The sequence below is a fragment of the Choloepus didactylus genome, chromosome 2, assembly GCF_015220235.1.
Source record: "Choloepus didactylus isolate mChoDid1 chromosome 2, mChoDid1.pri, whole genome shotgun sequence".
In the NCBI taxonomy this organism is placed as follows: domain Eukaryota; kingdom Metazoa; phylum Chordata; class Mammalia; order Pilosa; family Megalonychidae; genus Choloepus; species Choloepus didactylus.
Window position 1 is genome coordinate 132,503,554 of NC_051308.1, and position 15,374 is coordinate 132,518,927.

At 39.2% G+C, this 15,374-nt stretch overlaps 1 protein-coding gene across 2 annotated transcripts in view; it reads right to left on the reverse strand.

Moving 5' to 3' along the window:
- FAM102B (family with sequence similarity 102 member B) overlaps positions 1-14,956 on the reverse strand; it is a 75,001-nt gene extending 60,045 nt beyond the window's left edge. The window contains exon 1 of one of the 2 annotated variants that reach the window (XM_037826490.1): positions 14,419-14,952. In XM_037826490.1, coding sequence (XP_037682418.1) covers positions 14,419-14,558 — 140 coding nt within the window. In that variant the 5' untranslated portion in view covers positions 14,559-14,952. Of the gene's footprint in view, positions 1-14,418 lie in introns of both variants that reach the window. The other variant, XM_037826489.1, reaches the window with a different exon arrangement.
- Between the last annotated feature and the right edge of the window lie 418 nt (positions 14,957-15,374).

A 15,374-nucleotide genomic window follows, 5' to 3' on the forward strand; every position in this document is an offset into this window, starting at 1 on the left:
TGAAATAAAATATAATCAAAGGCACAGCAACATAGTCTAGCTAGCTCTTAGAAGGAAGGTCTGGGGAGGAGCTTAGAAAGATTCTGCAAGCAGCAAAGGATGAGCAGCAAAGGGGGTCAGCTGTATAATAAAGGACTGTACTGAGCATACATGTTGGGATATTTCTTGAGTGGGACAGACCTGCTGTGGTATCTCCTGCTGACTTTGATAACAGTCAGTGAAATAAACTTCATGATTATGCATTACATTACCTGTCTAATACCATTCCTCATGAGGAAGGAAACCCCAGAATGAGCAGGGTAGGAGAGTTAGAGAAATGAGAATAAATATTTAAAGTGCCATCTAAATTATTTTAAATGCTGGACTGGTGCTGTTCACATATAGTACCAGCAAAAAGTCATGTGGCAGCTAGACTTTACATGGGTTATCTTAGCAAAAATAGCTTTCAAATTCATTTTTGAGTATGACTACTGTATAGTACTAATTAGCAGTCTCTCAAATGAGGAAATGGCAAGTGCTGATATTTTTTGGAAGTCATCCCATAACCACAAGGAATGACTAAAGTGGGAGCCCTTCATGCCCAGGATGGTACACAGAATTAATACTTTTAAATAAAACCATACAAGACCTGAACTGGCCTCAAAAAAAGTAACAGGAAAAGATAAAATGTTAATAACTTTATGTTTAGACACCAGCACTAGAGAATTGTTCAAATGTTCAAGAGAAAGAGCTCAGTGTCAGCAATAAAGGAATAAATTGGAAACAACAGGAATATCTAAAAAAGAATTATTGCTTAATTTACAGTGCATCCATGAAAGAATTTTATATATGGAACAATTAAAATGACATTTACTAAGTTTTTAATCAAATGGACAATGCTTACATTATAACACTCACAAAAAATCAGGAAAAAATTGAACATGTAATTTGGTTTCGACTGTGTAAAAACTAGAAAGATGTATTCCAAAAATGTTAACAGTTATTATGTTTGATGGGTAACAATTTCTTCCTTGTAATTTTCTAAATCTTCTACACTGATACAGTATTAAAGTTATAATTAGAAAAAAAGGGTTCAAGGTCATCTTGTCTATAGAATAAAATCCAACCTTCATATCGTGGCATTCAAGGCCTGCCAAAATCTGGCCCCCAACACATCTTTCCAGTCTCATTCTTCACTACAATCCCCAACCATTCTCTGCTCCACTCTGCTACCCAGACACCATGTTCTCAACACTATACACTTTTACAGCTCTGTGCTTATGCTTATAAAATCTGTTTCCCTCCTGTGCCAGAGCCAGACATTTTGATCCTGAGGATCTTTGCCCCCAAAGCTCTAAGGCAGAGCTGGAGGGCAATGCTCAAAATTTTCTCTTGGGCTACCTAAAAAAGAAAGAAATTCTACAAATCTTTTAGCCAATCCATAATGAATAGTATTGGTAGCAACAATAAGCATAAAATAAAACTCACTGGCTAAACTAACATGATAAAGTTTGCTCTTGCCTATAAACTGCCACAAAAATTAAGAATTCTTAACAGAATTTATATATGTAAAATCTTACCCCCCAAAATTGGACTTAATAAAAAAAAAAACATTACCACAATCAAATTAGAACAGTTTCATCACCCCCAAAAGAAAATTCACACCTATTAGCAGCCACTCCTCATTCTTTCCAACCCCCAGTCCTAGGCATCTATTCTGTCTCTATGGATTTGCCTATTCTGGACATTTACCGTAATTGGAATCATATAGTATGTGGTCTTCTGTGACTGGTCTCTGTCATTATACACGATGTTTTCAAGGTTCATCCATATTGGACTTCATTTCTTTTTATGGCCGCACAATATTCCGTTATATGGTATACATGTACTACATTTTATTTATCCATTCATCATTTGATGGACATTTGGGTGATTTCCACTTTTAGGCTATTATGAATAATGCTGCTATGAAAATTCATGTATAACTTTTGTGTGGGCTTAAGTTTTCATTTCTCTTAGTTATATAACTAGGAATGGAATGGCTGGGCTATATGGTAACTCTGTTTAACATATGAGGAATTGCCAAATATTTCCAAAGCAACTGCACCAGAAAATGCTTTCTTGAGGAAGATTTAAATGTTTTTTTTTACACATTTAACACAAGTCAAATGTTATTATAAGTCAAAATGTCTGATATTCTATCATCCCATTACCCTCACTCCCCACTCCACATCCCACTGGCTAAATACTAATCCTTCAAGGCTTAGCTCACATGCCACCTTCTCTAAGGAGTCTTCCCTAATTTCTGAACCAGAATTAATAGCTCCCTTCCTTCTTTGACCTTCCATACAATTTTATTTGTACATTTACTGTAGCCTCTGTCACTCTGACCTGTATTACATTTAACAATGTATATGTCAGACAAAGGCACCCAGTGTTCTTTTTTACTTTAATTGCTCTTTTTCACTTTAATTATTATTCTTGTTATTTTTGTGTGTGTGCTAATGAAGGTGTCAGGGATTGATTTAGGTGATGAATGTACAGCTATGTAATGGTACTGTGAACAATCGAATGTACGATTTGTTTTGTATAACTGCGTGGTATGTGAATATATCTCAATAAAATGAAGATTTAAAAAACAAAACAAAACAAAACGAAACAATGTATATGTCAGTACCTCCCACTAGACTGTTAGGTCCTTGAGGGTAGAAATCATGTTTTATAACTATGTTTACAGTAATGATTACTATAAGGAATATGTTGTTTGAGATAACGAAAAGGGCTCATACAAAAGATGAAATTAAACATCACGGATAATATTTACACAGAACAAACTTGCTCGTAAGAGAATATATTTAATAAAAGGCAAAGCAGAAATAAGATTATCAGGATGTTGATATTTGTTGATAAGCAACAAAAAAGATATTATATCTCAAGACTTACATAACAAGCAAAAACAATGGCTTAGATAAGTAGAAACACATGTTGGAAAAAAAGAGGGACTTTCCTGAAACTGTTAAAAAATTAATAACCCTATAAATCTCTCTATATTTTCCTAAATAATATTTTTGTTGGCAGAATGACTGAATAGACTTCTCAATGCTATTGTATAAAATTCATGGCAGAATATCCCTAAATTATGAAGTACAAAAAGAGGAAAACTTTCTTTTTAATACTATTCTACTTTACTTGAATACACTAATATACAAATATTGTCTTGGCCTGATACATTTTAAAATACAAACAAAATTCTTAGATTTACTGAATACTCTAATAGCCTCATCACCATTATAGGCCCTAATGCAGCTTGTAGTTACCCTCCCAGCCTATGCCCTTTCCCTTCGTTCAAGCCGCAAACGAGGTTACTGTAGTTTAAGGGCTGTGTAGCAGTTTTAGGCATGAACCCCTGGATTAGAAATCAAAACCCTATTTCTCTATCATGTAATGGGTCAGCCACATAAAATGGTGAAAGAGTCTTGGACTAGTAGGCAGGAGTTCTGAATTTTGGATTTGCTCTACCACGTATTACTAATGTAACCTTGAGTAAATCATTTAATCTTCCTCATCTTAATTTATCTGCAAAGGAGAATAGTAATAATTGCCCTCTGTGCTTGTGGGAAATCAGCCTTTGAAAGGGTGGGCAGAGGAAGAAGTACCCTCAGAGAATTCAGAAAACGGTTCAGAGGAGTGGGAAGGTAAACTGACGAATAAGGTTCACAGAAGCCAAGACAATCAAATTTCAAGAAATAGATAATCACAGAGTTTCAAACAGCAGAGAGTTACAAATGAGAAAATACCGACTAGATCTTTGGAGATCTAGTCTATTGGAGATCACTGACGACATTAGAAAGGACAATTTCAGGCAGTTGGTGGGGTAGAAGTGAGGGTCAGGGAGCAGGGGAAGAATGCTTAGAAGATGGCAAATTTAGATAATTTTTTTCATGAAGTTTGGATAAGAATTGTACAATTGATGGTAGTCAGAGGGGGATGGATTCTGTAGGACAGGAAAAACTTGAACAGGTTTTCACACTGAGGTAGATGCCCATATTGAGAAACTGAAGATCAGGAGTAAGAAAAGTTACAAGGATGTGGGATCATACGATACAGGGAAATGGGTTGGCAATGAATAGAAGGATTATCTCACCCTCCGAAAAGAGAATTAAAAGACTGGTGAGGACAAAATTAAGTTTGTATGTAGGGGATGTGAGAGAGAAAGACAGAGGCACATATAACAAAAGGAGGCAAGGCCTCCTAGGATATGGAAGACAAGGCAAGACTTAATGTGACCTCATTCTTGTACTCCTGTAAGTAGAACTTGAGAAGCCATCTTGCATCACCTAGGCCCTAGATGTGACATTAAATTATTTTATATCAGTATTGGAATTCTGAAGGTCAGACAGTTCTGTCTACACCTCTCATCCCTGTAATCCACTGGAAAAGATAAAAATGCAAGTCCTAGTTACCTGTTCTGCTTAAAAGAGTGTTCTATTTATCTTTTTCCTCTCTCTGTTTCATTCTCGTGCAGCTGCTCTTTCCCAATTCATTACACCATGCCACCTGAAACCCTTTGTTCTGAGGTTAAACAAACTCTTACATTCTTAAACTCTTCATATTGCCTAACTCAAACTTGGCTATCTCATGAGGACATTACTTGTACTGAAACCCTGTAGGATAGATGATGTTTATTCTCCACCCTCATCTTCCACAAATCAAGAAGCAGCCCTAGCATTTTGCTAACTTCTCAATGCCACTTACAGGCTGTAAATCTTCTACCCTCAAGCTCCAGGCACATAATACTTGACTAAGTCACATTCTTCCTCTCCTAGATGATGTCATACTGAAGTACCTGTTTTGCAATCTCTCTTTAACCTCAACACTTGCAATCAAACTGGCTATTGTAACAGCATGAAAATGACCTAACAGTCTAGATTCAGAGTTCTTTGCCTTATACCAGTCTTCATACCACTTCAGCAACCAACACTCTCGATCTTTTCATCTCTCTAGACTGCTCTACTGAGGGCATCTCAAGCTTTAACATTCCACTCTTTGGGTACAAACTCCTACCCCCCAACTCTGTCACAGCCTCATCCCTTCCACATGTACTTTCCTTTGACATCACTGAAAACCTTCGGCCTCCCATCTTTATTGGTTCCTGATTTATCTTCCTGGCCTGGAATCTGGACCCCATGACTGATCCCTTAAATTTGTTTCTCACCAACACTCTAATTCCCTTACTCCCTTGGTCTTCCCATACATGTACAGATCCCTAAACCTGAATCAATCCTACCACTCCATTTTCTCCTTTACCTAATCTATGAGCATGGCTAGAGATAACTGCATGAACAAACACAATGTCTGAAATTAAAATTAATGGTTTTCAATTTTAGTTGGGACTTTTGGACTTCTTCCTCCCCCATTCCTTGCAGAAGCTTTTCCAATCTCTTAACAATATCTTTATGTCCCTCTTTCCTCCTTTCTTGGTTGCTATGGAGAAAGCTAAGGACATAAGACAAGAAATCTCTTAAATTCCAGTCCAAAACCAAGCTACTAACTTACCTTCCTTCCTTCCTTCCAGTGTCAGTATGAAGATTTTCTCAGAGGATGAAGACCAATTGTTCTACTTTCTGCTCTTAATTCCATCTCCAGGACCTTGCTCTGTTAAGTCAACCCAATCTCTCCCCTATCTTCAACTGCCCTTCCCACTTTCTACAGGCATTTTCTCCCAGAAAGCTGGATTAGGACTTTCCTATCCTTTACATTATCTTCTTCAAGCTTACAGTCCCTTCTAGCTGTTGTCCTCACTCAATCAGTTTCTATAACTTTCACTACATTGTACAGGATAATAATTCACATCTCATTTCTAAGACCTCTCAAGATCTTTGGATCAAAGTAAGTTCTATAAATGAATCCTGTTTATTCTGATGTCCTATACACAAGTCAAGCTCAGGGTCTCCTGTATTGGTTAGGACTCTCTTGACTGCAACCCATCTTGAAGTAGCTTAAGCAAACAGTGACTCAGAGAATCCAGGAAGAGTTAAATAATGAAGCCATGGTAAGGATATAAATTCATCAGGGCCTTCAGAACATCTGGAACCAAGGACTTGAGAGTTGTCAAGACTACTCTGTCTTTTTTCTCTTTCCATTAACTTCATTATCCTTTTGTTGAAGACTGGCTTTCCCCACATGGCAGAAAACACTGCTATTAACACAATGACAAAAAAAAAAACACCTGACCTTACTCTCAGGATTATAGGTGGGATTATGTGCTTACCCACAGAGCAATAAACTATGGACCAGGGGAAGTATCACATCATACAAAATAACTGTGCCTGTGACAACCATTTAGATTGGGAGGTGGGGCTAGCTATGTGTTCTGGTTTGTCAATGTGGCCATTATGCAAAATACCAGAAATGGATTGACTTTTATAAAGGGGATTTATTAAGTTACAAATTTACAGCTCTGAAGACCATGAAAATGTCCAAATTAAGGTATCAATAATAGGCTACCTTCACTGGAGAAAGGTCATTGGCATCCAGAAAACCTCTGTTAGCTGGGAAGGCACAGGCATGTGGCTGGGGTCTGCTCCAGGGTTCTGGTTTCAAAATGGCTTTCTCCCAGGGCGTCTTCTCTAGGGGTCTGGAGGTGTTCTCTTAGTTTCTCCCAGGCAAACTCTGGGCTAGCAAAAGTCTGCCTTCAATGGCCATCTCCAAAATGTCTCTCTTGGCTGCAGCATTGAGCTTCTTCTGTCTGAGCTCTTATAGGGCTCCAGCAAACTAATCAAGACCCACACTGAATGGGCGGGGCCACACCTCCATTGAAATATACTAATCAAAGGTATTACCCAAAGTTGGGTGGGTCACATCTCAATGGAAACAACCTAATCCAAAGATTCCAACCTAATCAACACTAATACGTCTGCCCCTACAAGACTGCATTAAAGAACATGGCGTTTTGGGGGACATAATACATCCAAATCAACATAGCATGGTTCCCAGACTAAGGGATGTTGTACAAAGAATTAGTCCTTAAGTTTTCACTACACATCTAAAATTGAATTATTTATATCACCATCAAACCAACTTGTTTTTCAGCTGGTGGTATTACTAACTTTATCTAGTCACCCAAACCAGAAACCTGGGAATCACCTTTAATATTTCACTCTTCTTCACTCACTATGTCCAATCAATCACAACTTCTTGTTGATTTTAATCTCCTAAACATCTCCAGAACCAATACCTGTATCTTCAACTTCATTGCCGATGCCTTAGTTCAAATCTCTATCATCTTTCTCCTAGACCAGTTTTCTAACTGATTCCACTGCTTCCCTACCAATTGCTGCAGAGTAATTTATGCAAAAAGCCAATCTACCTTTGCATAAGTCACTCTCCCTGTTTCTGATTCCTTACATTTTGTGCCTGTTTGTATGTATTATGTCCTCCCAAACGCCATGCTCTTTAATGCAATCTTGTGGGGGCAGACCAGAAATCAGTCTCAATGCTTTACAGTAATCTTTAATGAAGATAATTAAAAGAACAAATTTGGTATAAAATGATTGGGAAAAACAAGAAATGTAGGAAGTGAATGAGAGGTGAAATCATAGTGGGATAGTGAGGAAAGATTTCATTCATTCTACCTATAACAGATATTTATTAAGGATGACTATTTACTTACTGGTATAAAATGGCATTAATAATATTTTTATATACTACACTATTCAGAATTGAGACAGAATTTTGTAGACTTACTCCCGGAAAGTCACACCTTGAAAAAAGAAATATATCTGTGAGTACTATGCTTCTTAACTTCATACACAATTTCCTGAGGGCAAATCCAAAGAGGCCAGGTCTGGTGATCTGTTTAGTAGTGACACTTATTGGAGACAGTTTTATAAAACTGGCATTCAGGAAAATCATACTATTTTTATCTACAATAGTTAAAACATAAAAATGAGAGAACATACAACATGAAAGCTGAAACAGTAGAGTTTAGTGACTAAGAGAACAGATCCTGGAGTCAAACTGCCTCCTAGCTCTGCCACTTACAAGCTGTGTAGTTTTCAGCATCTCTGTACTTCTATTTCCTTGGGTACACAATGAGAGTAATGACAGTAATGATAATGGTAATACTAAGAGTGTAATAATAAAATCTTCCCCTTAGGCAAAAACTATTCAACTGGAAAAGAAAAGTCTCTTGAACAAATTGTGCTGGGAAAACTGGACCTGCAAAAAAAAAAAAAAAGGACTCCCCCCACCTCACACCATATATAAAAAATCAACTCAAAATGGATCAAAAACTTAAATTTAAGAGCTAGAACTATCAAATTCCTAGAAGAAAATGTAAGGGAGCATCTTCAGAATTTTGTGTCTGGCAACTGTTTCTTAGGCTTTACATCCAAAGCACAAGCAACAAAAGAAAAAAAATAGATAAAAAGGACCTCATAAAAATCAAAAACTTTTGTTCCTCAAAGGCCTTCAAAGGCCTTCTTTTTCACAAAAGAAGAAAATATTTGGAAACCACATATCCAATAAAGAATTAATATCTAGTATACATAAAGAAATCCTTCAACTTAACAACAAAAAGACAAACCCAATTTAAAAATGGGCAAAGACTTGGGCAGACATCTCTCCAAAGAAGATACACAAATGGCCAAAAAGTACATGAAAAGATTCTCAACATCATTAGCCATCAGGGAAATGCAAATCAAAACCACAATGAGATACCATTTCACACCCATTATAATGGCTGCTGTGAGAAAAAAACAGAAAATAACGTGTTGGAGGAGATGCAGAGAACACTCATTCGTTGTTGGTGGCAATGTAAAATGGTGCAGCCATTGTGCAAGACAGTGCCGCGGTTCCTCAGAAAGTTAATATACAATGACCATATGACTCGGCAATCCCACTACTAGGTATATACCCCAAAGAATTGAAAGCAGGGGCTTGAACAGATATTTGCACACCAATGTTCATAGCAGCAGTATTCACAATTGCCAAAAGATGGAAACAACCCAAGTTTCCATCAACCAATAAACAGATAAATATAATGTGGTATATACATACAATGGAATGTTATTCAGCCATAAAATGAAGTCCTGATTCATGCGATAACATGGATGTACCTTAAAGACATCATACTGAATGAAATAAGCCAGATACAAAAGGACAAATATTGGATGAGCTCACTGATTTGAAACAATTTGAATAAGCAAACACAGAGTCAGAATCTAGAATATAGGTTACCAGGGGATGAAGTGGGGATAGAGAATGGGAAATTGTGGTTTAAAATGTACAGTGTTCCTATTTGGAATGACGGAAATATTTTGGTATGGTAGTGATGTAGCACAATAATGCAAATGCAATTAACAGCCCTGAAATATATATTTGAATATGATTAAAAGGGGAAGTGTTAGATTGTATATATGGTAACAGAATAAAAGTTTTTTTTAAAAAGTCCACAGAACTACACTACACAGTGAACCGTAAGTTAAACCATGGACTCTGAGAACTAGTATAATTATAAAAATGTGCTATCATCAACTGTAACAAATGTTCCACACCAGTACAAGGTGGTGGTGGTAGGGTGGTATATTGGAATACTGCATTTTATGCATGCTTGTTCTGTAAACCCATAACTTCTCTAATAAAAGGGAAAAAGGTTGAAGTAAAAAAAATGTAATTTCACATATGTTGGATCTAATAATAAAAACTGAGTAGTTTCTTAAAAAAAAAAAGAAGTACACAATATGCAGTGAATTAAAATCTTCAAAGCATAAAGACATACTCTGGCCAAACAGAAGAAATCTCAGCTTGTTTACAAAGTAAAAGATCCAATACACAGATGTGCTCATTGCTTCCTGGACACTCCTTGAATCCACATGGGTTTTTTGGCTATGAGCTCATGTGAAATTTAGAAAAGTATTTTAGCTATTAGCACAAAAGGGATAAACAAAATAAGAGAAACCGAGAGATCCTAAAAAATATAGGAATAATTTCTTCCTATTATTCCTTTATTAAAGTTGACCTGTTCTGACAGCCTTAATCAACCTCAAAATTTATTTACATTCATGTTACAAAGGGATGTCTCTGCAAAGATGTAATTAATGTAATATGGTTTTTTGAAAGAGCTTCAAAAATATTTTGTTAGACAATAATTTGGCTTTGGTTTATCAGATCATTACAATTGAATAACGCATTTTCTGAATATTTAATAACTATGGTATTTAAAATCTGGTCATTTAAACTGGTCATTTTAATGACATTTATTACAAAAAACACCTTTTAGTGTTTATATTTATACTAACCTCTACACTGGACAAATATTCCCAGGAGAAACTTAAATCTTCTAAAATTATTTTTCATTAATAATCTTTAAAAGGGCAAAACAGTGTAAGGAAATTCTAAATGAATTCAATAACCAGGCTTGTATGGCTTCAGTAAACCAGAGACAAAGAATTCCACCATAAATAAGTCTCCATTTGCTTATCTCAGGCCAGTCACCTCAAATGTAATACATCAAACATACAATCCACCACTTTGTATCGCCCACCACCACAAACAACAGTCCCATGTGAAAAAGCAAAACAAAATGAAACAAAGATCCTTCTTCCTTACTTCTATCATGGCATCAAAGCATTTCCATCATAGCATTATCATTTCATCTGTCACTTACATCAGAAACCTCAGAGTTCAGGTTCTCATCAGCTCCTGCCTGGGTTGTTTTAATAGCCTCCTAATTTGTCTCTCCATCTCTAATCCATCTGCACCTGAATCCAAAGAGTATTAGCCAGTCAGCCAGCTTAAATACCATTTTAACCACATTATATCTGGGTTCAAAAATTGTAGATTGAATTTAATCCTACGAGCAGTGCAAAGCAAACTCTTTACAATAGCACTCAAGGCCTTTTTTTCTAATCTTCTGCTTCTGTTCAACATGATTCCTCCCTGCAATCAGGCTAATCTATCACCAACTCCTATTAATAAGTTGCTCAAGCCATTCTCCAACCTCCACTTCCTTGTCGATGCAAATTCATTCTCAGTTCAAATGCTAACTTGGTTTTCAGTAACAATTACAGCTGTAACTACTCTTTTCCTTCAAAATATCAATAATACTGAAATATTGTCTGACCCATTGATTAGGCACTAAATCATATACTGTCTCCTACTGTCAAGAGTTATACAGCTATGATCTAATTTCATTAAGTAGGGGGTAATTCCTCTATGGGCCCTTATATTTGTTGTATGTTTCATAGCCCCTAACAGACAGCTAGAAATCCTGGTAAATGTTCAATTAATATATGGTGAACCATGAATGATATTCATCTTTAGTATTTGTATAAGGCCAAATAGATATAGATAGGTAGATAGATATAGTGATGTACCTCTAAGGCTTTTCTCTAAAAAATGAATATTATTTTGTTCATATATGAGAGTCCCAAAAATCACCCCCAAGTTTGATGATTTGTTAGGAAGACTCACAGGACTCAGAATATAATACTCATCACTAAGATTTATTAAAGCAAAAGCATACAAAAAAAGCAGCAAAGGAAAAAGACACATGGGGCGAAGTCTTGTGGAAACCAGGCTTCCAAGAGTCCTCTCCCAAGGGAGTCTATCAGGGAAGCTCATTAGAGACTCAGTGCCCAATGTTAGGGGCTGGTCATGTAGGCACCCTCTACCTAGTGTGGCCCAAAATTCAGGACTCCCAGAAGGAAAGCAGGTGTCAGCATAAACCACACTTTTATGAAAGTCTAGGTCCAGTAAGCCACTCTTATCGTTTAGGGAAAGTTTTATATCAGTGTAGGGAACTGTTTACCACTCAAGTTCCCAGATGTCAGGCAAGGGCCAACCTTGCAAGCAGGCCTTTCTAAGGACAGCAGTTTCAGGCCTATGTCAATTCTTTTCTGCACAGTTCATTTCCTATATTTATGGGAGAAATGTTACAGTGTTAACTATACCTGATTTATAAGAGGCACATAAAGTGATTTTTTAAAATTAAAATTAAAATCTAGAATTTAACTGTAGATCCGCTGCTTAGACTGCACCCACTAGTTAAGAACCAGACAATTTTGAAATAATTCACATCCTTTAGGTACTTCAGGTATTCAAGGTCTTTTTTTTTTCTCTTCTAAAATATGATAGTTTTAAGGAGAAAAATGAGGTATCTTTCTCAAAGCAACACTTGTGTAGTTGTCAGGATAAAGAAATTGAGTATAATATCTAATAGAAATGGACTGTCTTGGACAAGTTCCTTGTCTTCTCTTTAAATGCCAGCTGGGTCCAAAGCACAATGCTAGGTGTCTTGGGTCCATTATCCTACTAAATCCTCACAACAACCTCGTATGGCAGTGACCATCTCTATTTTACAGGAGAAGTTTTGAGAGGTTGAGTAACCCATCCAGGTTTACCATGGTGGAGCTGAGATTCAGGCTCAGACCCGCCTCATTCCAAACCCTTGCCTTTACCTTCACACTGACTACCTCCTAACTTCAAAGGCTATGCATCATTTCTCTCCAAACTATATGCTTTTTTGTTTGTTTATACAGAGCACTATTCTCAACCTTATTGGTCTTGGTTAAAGAATCTAAAGAGAAAGGGGTAGGTTTTACCTAGGATACTCTGCTTTTCCCTTTTCAACTCTTGGCAAAGTACAAATAACATTATGCCCCTTGCTTCATAAAACCAGTAGGAAGCTCCCTGTTCCTAAACTCTTGAGCATGGCACACAATATTCTTCTTCATCTGGCTTCCCCCGATTGAAATTAGAATCGTATCAGAACCTTGGCAGTGCACGTACCAGCTACAGGGACCTTGGGGGAAGTTAGTTATGCTCTCTGAACCTCAGTTTATTCATCCATAAAATGGGAAGCCCTACTTCATAGGCTTGCTGTGAGAATTAAATCAGATATTTAAAAGGCCCAGTCCATACATGTTTGCTGAATAAATGACTGCCCACTATGGGAGTAAATGACTTGTAAGAAGCAAGCCAAAACAGGCAAGTGCCCTCACCACCAGGTGTCACCACTGGAACAGAAGAGGAGATCTAACTGCCTGGATTTGGGGTGGGATCCTGCAGCAAAACAGTCTAGACTTCAGGGTGAGATTGCATTTACACTTAACAAGACATTTCCAAATTGGCTTTTCAGCATTTTCAGAGCTGGTACAATATTAGTTTCACATTCTATGCTGCATTGTTCTTTTACAGGAAGTGTTAAAAATGATTATGGTATAATTAATTAGCTGAATAGCCAAAGAAGATTTGTCATCAGTTTAATTTTTAAAACTATCCTCAGTCTTCAAATTTTGAGACTCAGTGGTGCTTCATACAGCCTTTAGTTTGGCCAATTAGATATTTACATTTTTTGACTTCCACAGGCTTCAATATTGCCACAGTGAACAATTTTCTGGATCCAATTCCACAACCCACTGATATTATTTCCTTTACATTATTCATAGGGGTGACAGATAAAAGGAAAGCGGAAGATTTTCACGGTAAAAAATAAAGTCTACAACCAGTAAATTTAGGCAAAATAAACCCCAAGTGTTAATCCTCCTTAATCTCGTGAACTCAAAGGATCATTAAAAAAATTCTTCAAGTTTTCTTTTTTCTTAAAAAGAAAAACATTAACCTGAGGTTAAAATTGTCAACCTGCTAATGGCCTTGAAATTACAGAACGAACACTGCCACACCTGGCTTCATTTTGTAACCGGACACGAACTCTCCCTGGAGTACCCGCAAGCAAGAGCGGCTCATTTCAAAAGGGGGGCCTGGACTCCCCTTCTGGTCCTAAGCCCTTCGCACTGAAACCCACTAATGGCCACTTCAGTATGAGTAATTCAATGACTACTAGCGCGTAATCGCAGACGCAGCTCTATGAGAAGGCAACACTTGACTCCAGTAAAGCCTGGCCAGGCCTATCCCGGCCGCATCCCGGGCGCCGAGTCCCCACCTCATCTCAAGGGAGAAGGAGTTATGCTAAGCACAAGCTCCTGTTCTAAGCTTGCGCTCTTGGAATGGAACTCCAGCAGTTTCGGTTATTTTTATTTTGTTTTAACAGCAGCTCAAGTTCCACTTTGCATTTTGCGAACACAGAAACGATTTAGAAGAAACCAGAAGCATGCTCTCCCTGCTGCCCTTCCCTCCCATTCCTAGAGAATTCAGGAGGGAAGGACAGATAACGAGGAACCATCTAGAGTCAGGAACACAGGCGCCAAGCCCAGCCTAGATGAAGCCATTTGCGAAGCACTTTGTAGAGATCAATAAATTTCTGACTGATTTCAGACTGGCCCCTAGAGAAAGGGGAGCTCACGATGCGGGCCGAGCTCCAGGAGCAAATGGGCCAAGGAAGGAGAAGCTGCCCATCAAAGAAGCCCCTGCGGGGAAAGCAAGGGCGAAGCGGTTCCGGAGAAGCGGAAGGCGCGGAGGGCGCGGAGGGAGCGTTACCTGGAGGACTCCGCGGTGAAGCTGCCGCCGTCCAGCAGCCGCATCTTGCAGAAGAGGACCCCATTGACGAACGGCACCGAGGAGAGCTCCTCGAGCTCGAAGTCCACCTTAAACTTAAACTTCTTTTTCTTCATCATCATGAGGGCCAGACGCCGCCGAGCCGGGTGCGGGGGTGGACCCAAGGGGCAAGCGGGCGGGCGCCGCCGCCTCAGCTCTGCGGAGCTCCGGGCCCGCCCAGCTCCATGGCCGGGGCCGCGAGCCGCGCGCGGATACGCGGCTGGGGGTCGCCGCGGGCCGGCCGGGGACGCCGCCGCCGCCGCCGCTTCTCGCGGCAGCTCGGGTCGGGGCGCGGCGGCGGCCGCAGCGCGGATCCCGCTCGGCCGCGGGGAGCGGTGGTGCTGCAGTTCGTCCGGGGGGTGGGCACCCCTTTGGTGCTCAGCTCGCCGCCGCCGCCGCCCGTCTGAAAGCCGGCAGAGGCGAAGCGCGGAGAACAGCGGCCGCCGCCTCCTCAGCGCCTCGGGGCCCGGGGCGCCCCCAGCGGCCGCAGCCAGCAGCGCACCGGGGGGCGGAAACGGGAGGGCAGGAGGGGAAATTCAGGGCGGGCGGGCGCTTCGCCGTGAAGCTAATCCGCGGCGGCAGTTGAGGAGTCACGCCTCTCCGAAGTTAAAAAAAGACAAACCCAACTAAAAATGAGCTTCCCTTCAGCGCTTCCTCTCTGCCTTTCTTTTCAATTTTTGCACCGCCTCCTTTCACCCCCTCCCCCTCCAGAGATTTTTTTCCTCCCTGGATTTGAGAGTCATGAGTTCTGGGGGAACCAGAATCTCTACGATTCTGTTGTTTCGTCAAACTGAAACCGTAAAACTAAAATTTTCTTTAGATACTCTAAATAAACGAGCCTTCAAATATAAAATGAGCATGAGGTAGGAAAGAGGAGAGATCAAAGTGTGTTGAAAACC